This window comes from Glycine soja, chromosome 2 (assembly GCF_004193775.1).
Source record: "Glycine soja cultivar W05 chromosome 2, ASM419377v2, whole genome shotgun sequence".
Taxonomy (NCBI): Eukaryota; Viridiplantae; Streptophyta; class Magnoliopsida; order Fabales; family Fabaceae; genus Glycine; species Glycine soja.
Window position 1 is genome coordinate 5,206,405 of NC_041003.1, and position 8,882 is coordinate 5,215,286.

General features: G+C 34.5%; 1 protein-coding gene, 1 long non-coding RNA gene and 1 pseudogene across 2 annotated transcripts; 1 reads left to right on the forward strand and 2 right to left on the reverse strand.

Annotated features, from left to right (window-relative positions):
• Positions 1-1,229: 1,229 nt before the first annotated feature.
• Positions 1,230-2,972, reverse strand: LOC114369783 (annotated as a pseudogene).
• A 1,824-nt stretch (positions 2,973-4,796) lies between these two features.
• LOC114382389 lies at positions 4,797-5,212 on the reverse strand. Its single transcript, XR_003660247.1, has 2 exons — positions 5,006-5,212; positions 4,797-4,927 (listed from the first exon to the last, which is right to left on the reverse strand). It is a non-coding gene; the product is annotated as an uncharacterized LOC114382389 (long non-coding RNA).
• Positions 5,213-6,799: 1,587 nt separating this feature from the next.
• LOC114382383 (geranylgeranyl pyrophosphate synthase, chloroplastic-like) lies at positions 6,800-8,270 on the forward strand. The gene has a single exon (XM_028341765.1). The coding sequence runs from the start codon at positions 6,992-6,994 to the stop codon at positions 8,042-8,044; it is 1,053 nt and encodes a 350-aa protein (XP_028197566.1). The 5' UTR covers positions 6,800-6,991; the 3' UTR covers positions 8,045-8,270.
• Positions 8,271-8,882: the final 612 nt, after the last annotated feature.

Consider the following 8,882-nt stretch of genomic DNA (forward strand, 5'->3'; position numbering starts at 1 on the left):
TCGCTCTCCCGCAGCGCACTCCCCTCCAACGCCATCATCCTCTACTTCAATATTTAATAATTAAGAAAGTCTGAATTGTTTAATAATTAAGAAAGCTTGAATTGTATGATTATGAAATATTTTTAGTTATAACATTTTGTCAATTTATTTTGAATTTTTTTTTAATTTATAATATGATACTTATAAGATATAGTTAAAAATATATCAACATAATTAATAAATTATAATTTTTTATAACAACAAGTCTAAAATAACGCTTTAAAATATATCACAATATTAACAAATTATAAATATTAGTAAAACATGATAATAAATTTTATGTTAAATAATAAAATAATTTTAAAAGTTTCAAAATCTTGTTTTGTATCTTTTCTTAATGCAAACCAAATATTACACATTACAAATGATATTATAATAAAATTTATATTTTTTTTCAATGGATAAACACATCAAACAAGATACAACACAAAATCACTTATATTTTACATTGATCACCAAACAGCGTACAATACAAAAAAGTTATAATGTGACTCAACTACTTGTCCAGTGTTATTCTGTCTATCTCTTTAGTAAATCAAACGCACTCTTAAAAGACTTTTGGTAAGAAATTTTTTTTTTTTGGAATATTAAATTAGAAATCTTGATTTTTCATATTTGATATTTATTTTTTAAAAAAGTTTTCCTAAATACCTCTATAATTAATTTCTCCAAAATAATAGAAAGAGTGAGAGTATTCAAGCGAGAAAAATATATTTGATTATAATTTTACACATATTTTTTTATTTTATTTAAAATATTTATAAAATTGTATGAAAACATGTGTAAAAATTAAATTGTAAATACCCAAAAGTTACTAATTTTATAAGTATTATAATTTATAATAATATCTTGAATAATTTAAAATGTAAAAATTAATAAAATTAGATGAATCTCTAATAGATAATTTATATTTCATTAGCCACTTATGTGAGTTGTAACTTATGTATTGTTATGGCATTATACGTGTTTGGTAAATATTAATGGTTAATATGGAAGAATTCAAACTCATGATTATTTTTTTTAGCTATCAAGTCAATCTTATAATTTTTCATTTATTAACATAATCATAAAATATTAAATAATTATCAAACAGAATATTAGTTGTAATAAATGCATAAAAGACTAATATTTTTGCCCAAATATTTTGATCAAATTTTCATTAAAGATTTATAATGATATTATATGTCATAACTATAATTAAAAACAAAATAAAATAAAGTTAATTTCAAAATAAAATATTTTAGTTTACAGTAAAATTATATACTTTAAAGAACACATTAGACTGAAACATCTTGGGGTTATCTCTCAACACTGTAGCAGCTTCATGATTCAGCGGATCCTCATAATTTGGTTCTTGCGCAATGATTCAGAGATTATAATCTGGAAATTCCAAAGATAATATCCAAAAATGTCTAAAACCAGAGTCATACAATGAAGAGATGATACAAGCCGTAGATGATAGAGTTTATATTGAGGACAGGTTTCCAATCTTCTCGTAGGATGTTAAGGCAAACATTTCCTTCCAAGTCTATATTTGGATGGTAGACCTACATATATGACATGACAAATTAATTAGTGACTTTGAAACAGACAAGGAAAAACCACAAATATGACACAAGCAAGATTAAACACGTATGATGTACATAAAAAAGAATGAGTTAATAATACCAAAGATAACCAAGATCTCCTAGTTCCTACCTTTGTCTTGCACTTTAACCTTCGGCGCCTCATGTGGATAGATGGGGGACACTTGGAAGGTAAACAAAAATGTGCCACCTCTGTAACAACAAAAAGTAGTAAAGATAAGGAAGTTTTCTGTTTATTTTCCCTTTACTTTTTTGGGGGTGGAGGATGTAGTGTGTTTGTGTCTGGGTTTTCTTAAACGTAACGCAAAAGCAATTTTTTTCCTACTTTGTAATTTTTATATTGGAAAGTATATTTTTTCCATTCAACATGATTCTAACGCGTTTCCAAACATGCTATGGGGATTTAAATCCAACCAGATTATATATTTTTACTAAGCATTTCAAAAAACAAAAAAGGATAAGATGACAAGGACATGGGGAGTAGGGATATCTAATTCTTCAAATTAAAAATAAAAGAGATGGGCAGATAATCTGGAAAGCTCCATACTTGTAATATCCTTTATCAGGTCGGATTGAAACTTTAAAGTTCATTAGGTCATCTTTGCCATTGGGAAACTGCATGCTACAAGATTTTGGCAGATTCAACTCACTTATATCTGCAAGAAGTGACACTCCAATGTAACCAAAAACTTGTATAACAGAATAATATGGCAGAAACCACAGCCTCAAGTAATGTCTAAACAAGAACAACAAAAGCCTTATTATGACACTAGGTGAGGTCGGCTACATGAATCACACATCCTCATTCAGTTCGGTTATAGACAGATCTTAAAAGATGTTTATCATGAGATCCCTTTTAACATCAACTTCCAATCCAATGTCCTTATTGGTTTCCCTTTCCCCCTTTTCATAGGACTAGAAAAAATACAATCTACTCTCCTCACTGGTGCTTCGAGTGGCATTTTTTTGTATTATGCCAATTTTTATGAACTTTATTTTTATTTGCATACAACTTAAATTTTTATCCATATATAATTTCAACTGTTATGTGACTTCCACTATATGTCTGTGATGCTATCCACTATATGATATAGATTATTATTGGCTTTCCACCATTTTCCGCAATCCCTGTTGAGAGTCCCACATCGGGTGGTTAACAAACATGATGAGTGCTTATATAGCTGGGTAGGTCACCCTCTAATGAATTGATTTTTAAGGGGACCTTTCAGATACCAATGCTGCACTTTAACATTTAATAATCCCCAATGATAACACTGTCACTCTGTCAGTTTCCATTTCCCTCAAAGTTGGTGCAATTCTTACTTGAGAATTAACAACATCATGCATTCCTCACAAATGCATGTACCAAACTCTTACAGCAAAAAGCTAAGGTTCTTATAATGCATAATGCCTAAACACAATGAGGCCACTCACATAAAGAAATTAATTAAGTTATCTAATAATGTAGGTTCTAACTTCTAACACCCTAAGCCAGAAACACCAAGAAAGTGGATAGCAACTCATCTTCTGAAACAAACTTTAGACATCACAAAATGCTTCAAAATCTATAATACGCACTATGCACTATGCACAACCTGTTGATGAGATCAAAGAATATTATGACTGTAGATATGTTTCAGCATGTGAAGGAGCTTGGAGAATTTTCGAGTTTGACCTTCATTACAAGTGGCTGCCAGTGCAGAGATTAATTTTTCACCTTCCAAATCAGCAAGCTGTTTATTTCAATGACTATGAAGAAATTGAGTCATTTGTTGAAAGACATGAACAGGTTCAAACAATGTTTCTTGCATGGTTTGAGGCAAACAAGAATTTTGTTGTGGGTAGGGATCTAACATATTCAGAATTTCCCACTAAATTTGTCTATTGCCAAAAAGAAAAAATGTGGCAACCAAGGAAGAAAGGACAAAGTATTGGCACGCTTCAGTACATTCCCCCTGGCATTGGGGAACTTTATTACATGAGGATTTTACTTACTATGCAGAGGGGTTGCACAGGCTACGATTGCCTGAAGACAGTTAGTGGTGAAAAGTATAATACTTTCCAGGAGGCATGTTATGAGTTGGGTTTCCTAGCAAATGATAGGGAGTTCATAGATGCAATCAATGAAGGAAGTGAATTGGCAACTGGTAATCAATTTCGAAGGCTATTTGTTACATTGTTAGCCATGAATACAATGACAAAACCATCTGATGTTTGGAACGAAACATGCGAGTTATATTGTGTGATGGAATATTATATGACAAGAGGAAGAAACTAACTATTCGAGGTACAATTTTTTTTGGCCATTTCTTTGTCATTTTGTTTATAAATAGTTAAACAAACGACTAACACATTTATAAATTGTCCAGATCTTCAAATTTCTGAAAGTGAATTGAAGAATCTTTGTCTTATTGAATTTGAGAATTTGCTTAAGTCAAATGGGAGATCCCTTATTGATTATCCTTCCATGACTTTGCCAGTGATGTCAGATATAGTTGATTTTCAGAATAAGTTAATTGTAGATGAAATGAGCTATGATCGAGATGAGATGACAAAAAATCATTTTTCTCTCATGAAGATGTTGACAACTGAGCAAAAAGGTATATACCAAGAAATCATGAGCTCTGTCATGTCTGAATCAGGTAGATTTTTTTTCTTATATGAATATGGGGTACTAGCAAAACATTTTTATGGAAGACTTTATCTGCAGGCATGCGATCAAAGGGGTTAATTGTCCTCAATGTTGCCTTAAGCGGCTTTGCTTCTCTGCTTCTGCCTCGAGGATGAACTGCCCACTCAACCTTCTCTATTCCATTAGTTATCAAAGATGACTCAACTTGCAATATTAACCAAGGGAGTGCTAGATCAAAACTTTTACTTCACACTAAACTAATCATATGGGATGAGACACCAGTGATGAATAAGTTTTGCTTTGAAGCATTGGATCGAACATTGCAAGATATTATGGCATCTCAAAATAAGGACAATGCAACGAAACCGTTTGGAGGAAAGGTGGTTTTGGGGGGTGATTTCAGACAGATTTTGCCAGTGATTAGAAAGGGGTCGAGACAAGATATTGTTGGTTCTGCCATAAATGCTTCTAAGAAGGTCTTGAAGCTTAAAAAAACATGAGGCTAGGTACTACAAACAATAATGAAGACCGAGATGATATAAGAGAGTTTGTAGATTGGATTCTAATGATTAGAGATGGCAATCGCGATGAAGAGGATGAGGGTGAAATAGATATTCCTAAAAACCTACTAAATCCGTTACTATCTTTGGTTGACTTTGCCTGTCCTAACCTGTTACAAAACATTAACCAATCAAACTATTTTCAAGAGCGGGCAATAAAAACTGAAAATAAAATGCAATCTTAGTACATGAATTATCATCTCTGCCGCCCTCGCTATAGTACAGTCATGGTCACTGTACCTCGTCACTTTTATCACCTCCATTAGAAACAAGGTCGCCGATGCCTCCACAAATTACCAACACACAAATTTCTTTCCCCTTTATCTAAATTTGGAAGAATCATCCCATTGCCATCTTCAAATGGATATGAATATCTAGTCACAAAATATTTTCTCCTCTATTTTCTCCCATTCTATCTAGGAAATTCTTTTTGTCCAATGAGAACACATGAATGGTAGTAGGAGATGAGAGCAAAATTTACTAATTTGTCGTATATTATACATTATTTGGTGTCAGTCAAGTGAGGAAGGGAAATCTGGGTCTTGAATTTAATTGCAATTGAAACACAATCCAATAAGGGATTCTATTGAATTGAAACAGACGAAAAAGGAGTTTTTTTTTTTTTTTATTGGAATTGAAACTAAAGATAAAGTTAGCCCATCATTCGTGTGTTTCGTACAAGATTTGGTTCGTAACATTAGACATTTTTCTTATGAAAATATTTGTGCTATACTTAACGGAAACTCTTGGCACGAAGTGCACCATCTTTTTTTTGTCATGCACTGTGAGTTTATATTTTAATTTTAATTTTAAAAAATGATAGACCCTTAACAAAATTATCATCTTCGCCACCCATGCTGCAAGACGGTCACGATTATTTCACCTCATCATTTTTGTCATGTACATAAGAAACAAGGTTGCCAATGCCTCCACCAATTACCAGACATGACATTCTTTTTCCCCTTAATCTAAATTTGGAAGAATCATCTCATTCCCACCTTCAAATGCATTTGAATATCTTGTCACCAAATGTTTTCTCCTATATTTCTTGTTTTGATTGAGGGCATTTAACGGTCATTATATCTATGAATTTCTTGTTGTCTAACAAGCACATGTGAATGTTAGTGGGAGGTGAGAAAAATACATTTAATTGAAGAATTTTTTTACTACCTATTTGAATTAAGATGGGTAAATATACTATTATTAGTTATATAGTAACATGTGAATGAAATATTTGATATTTTAAATTATTTTTATTATATTTATTACAAATATCTTATTTCTTATTTAATATATATATATATATATATATATATATTAAAATAAGAGTAAGAATAAAAACCAAAATTTGATCCAATCAAACTGGATTAAAGTTTTAAACTAAATCAATTAGATGATAAATTAACAAAATCAAAATGATTAAATCTGATGATTTTTTTTTTTCAAAACCAATCGAGTCCAATTCAATTCACAAACCCTATTATGATGCATGATAATGTCATGATGATATCATAATAAAAAAAATTGGGTGATGATTTTTGTTGGTAAAGGACTTAAAAATAAAAAAAGAGTGAACTTATAAAGTCTAAAAATAAAAATTATAGTTATGAAAATTAAAAACATAAACTTACGTCAACTAATTTCATATTTAAGTCCTTTTCTTTTAAATTAAATCATGAATACCTGTTTTGAAAATCATATCTAGAACAACAATTCATGCCGCTGAATTATCAACCGTAGGGAATGAGTTTCAACATTTCTTTAAAAAAAGGACTTTAGCTGACCCTGGACAACAGTTGATAGCAACACAGACGGTACAATTTCAATGGAGAAAAGCATTTTCATTACATCATTAACCAGTCAAAAAAATATATCAGGCATATTTTTAAATCGGATTAAAATAAAATTATCATACGCAATAGTAATTTTTAATTTAATTAAAGATATAGTTAATTTTTTCCTAAAATTAATCTCACAGCTGAAACATAAGTTTAGCATCAAGTCCATAGGTGAATTAAAAGCATGATTAGGAGTTAGTGAGTGAGTCCACCCAAATGCTGGTAATTCTTGGACTCATTGGTGGAAGTGTGTCCATGAAGAACGTAGTAGCCAGTAACACCGTAATGTCTCATCTCTCTCACTCGTGACACTTTCTTCATCCCTAACCCATTGTCATGAGTGCCCTCAATTTGAACGCATGGCCACGCCCCAGATCCAGATCCAGATCCCGATCCCCAACCTTTCACGCCGTCAATAAGTTACCCTTCTTCACCGTTACCAAACGGAGAGCATTCTCGCTCTCTGCGGTGCTCACGGTCGAGACGGAAGAGAAGCCACCAATCTTCGACTTCAAGAACTACATGCTTTCCAAAGCGTCCGCGGTCAACAAGGCCCTCGACGACTCCGTTTCGCTCCGCGAGCCCAAGAAGATCCACGAGGCGATGCGGTACTCGCTCCTCGCCGGCGGCAAGCGCGTGCGCCCTGTGTTATGCGTGGCGGCGTGCGAGCTCGTCGGCGGGCACGAGGCCACGGCGATGCCCGCCGCCTGCGCCCTCGAGATGATCCACACCATGTCGCTCATCCACGACGACCTCCCCTGCATGGACAACGACGACCTCCGCCGCGGCAAGCCCACCAACCACACGGTCTTCGGCGAGGACGTCGCCGTCCTCGCCGGCGACGCCCTCCTGGCCTTCGCCTTCGAGCACATCGCCGCCTCCACCCGGGGGGCCTCGGCGCCCCGGATCCTCCGCGCGATCGGCGAGCTCGCGCGGTCGATCGGCTCCGAGGGCCTCGTTGCCGGCCAGGTCGTCGACATCAACTCCGAGGGCCTGGCCGACGTTGGCCTAGAGCGCCTGGAGTTCATCCACGTCCACAAGACCGCCGCGCTCCTCGAGGGTGCGGTTGTCCTCGGCGCCATCCTCGGCGGCGGCACCGACGACGAGGTCGAAAAATTGAGAAAATTCGCTCGCTACATTGGTCTACTCTTTCAGGTTGTTGATGACATTCTCGATGTTACTAAGTCTTCCCAGGAATTGGGAAAGACCGCTGGAAAAGACCTTGTGGCTGATAAGGTTACTTACCCCAAGCTTTTGGGGATTGAGAAGTCTAAGGAGTTTGCTGCGAAACTGAACAAGGATGCTCAGGATCAGCTTGCTGGCTTTGACCCTGTTAAGGCTGCTCCTTTGATTGCTTTAGCCAATTACATTGCTTATAGGCAGAACTAGATTATTGTTCTTGTCTCTACTTTACAAACAAATCATTGTTTGTTTTAGGAATATTTAGTTTTTTATGAAATGAAAATCATTGGATTTACATTTATTTACATATTGCAATGCAACTAGGGATTATTAAACAGTAGCCTCCCCTGCCCTTCTTCTATGTGCCTGCCATAGTCGTCAATTTTGTATGATGAATAAATATAAATATTAGAATACCTTTAATTTGTAATTAGATATTATATTATATTATATCCTTCTACCTATATTAAGTTGAGTAAAAGCATATAAGTTTATTGAATGAAGATGTATGATCGGTTGACCGCTTTTTGTGTTCTGTTTACTTTGCATATTTGAGATTTGAACTCGAGTTAATGAGCCAAGGTCCTAAGAGACACTAGCAAATGGGTTTAATATATGGTGATAAGTTGGTTTAGGATCTTAGATCTCTAAAACGTATATAGTTCGGTCTAAAATTGAGAGGGTACATAAATTAAACTCTATTAACTTTGGATGCAGTTTGTTTTTCTTTTTTTACTGTTTGTGAAGAATTCTGCATGGTGAATAGTATTTCTCAAGAATTAAACTGGTGAGGTGAGTTTTACTTGGTCATCTAAATGTTTCTCTGAAACTAGCTTTCGAGCGTTGAATTGACAAAAGGTATATCATGTGATAAGTTGGAGCTTGCTTTAGTCTTTTCCATTTGCTGTGTTGTCTTTGGATCCTGGTGTTAAGTTTGAGTGAGAGTTTGCTGATAATCTGGTGTTGTGGATGCTTTATTGGGAATAATCGAACAGTGTTTAATTCTATGTAGGTATATTCAAACATGTTTTTTTCTGCTGTTTAA

Coding starts and splice junctions, on each gene's coding strand:
- LOC114382383 (XM_028341765.1), top strand. CDS start 6,992: ATGAGTGCCCTCAATTTGAACGCATGGCCACGCCCCAGATCCAGATCC.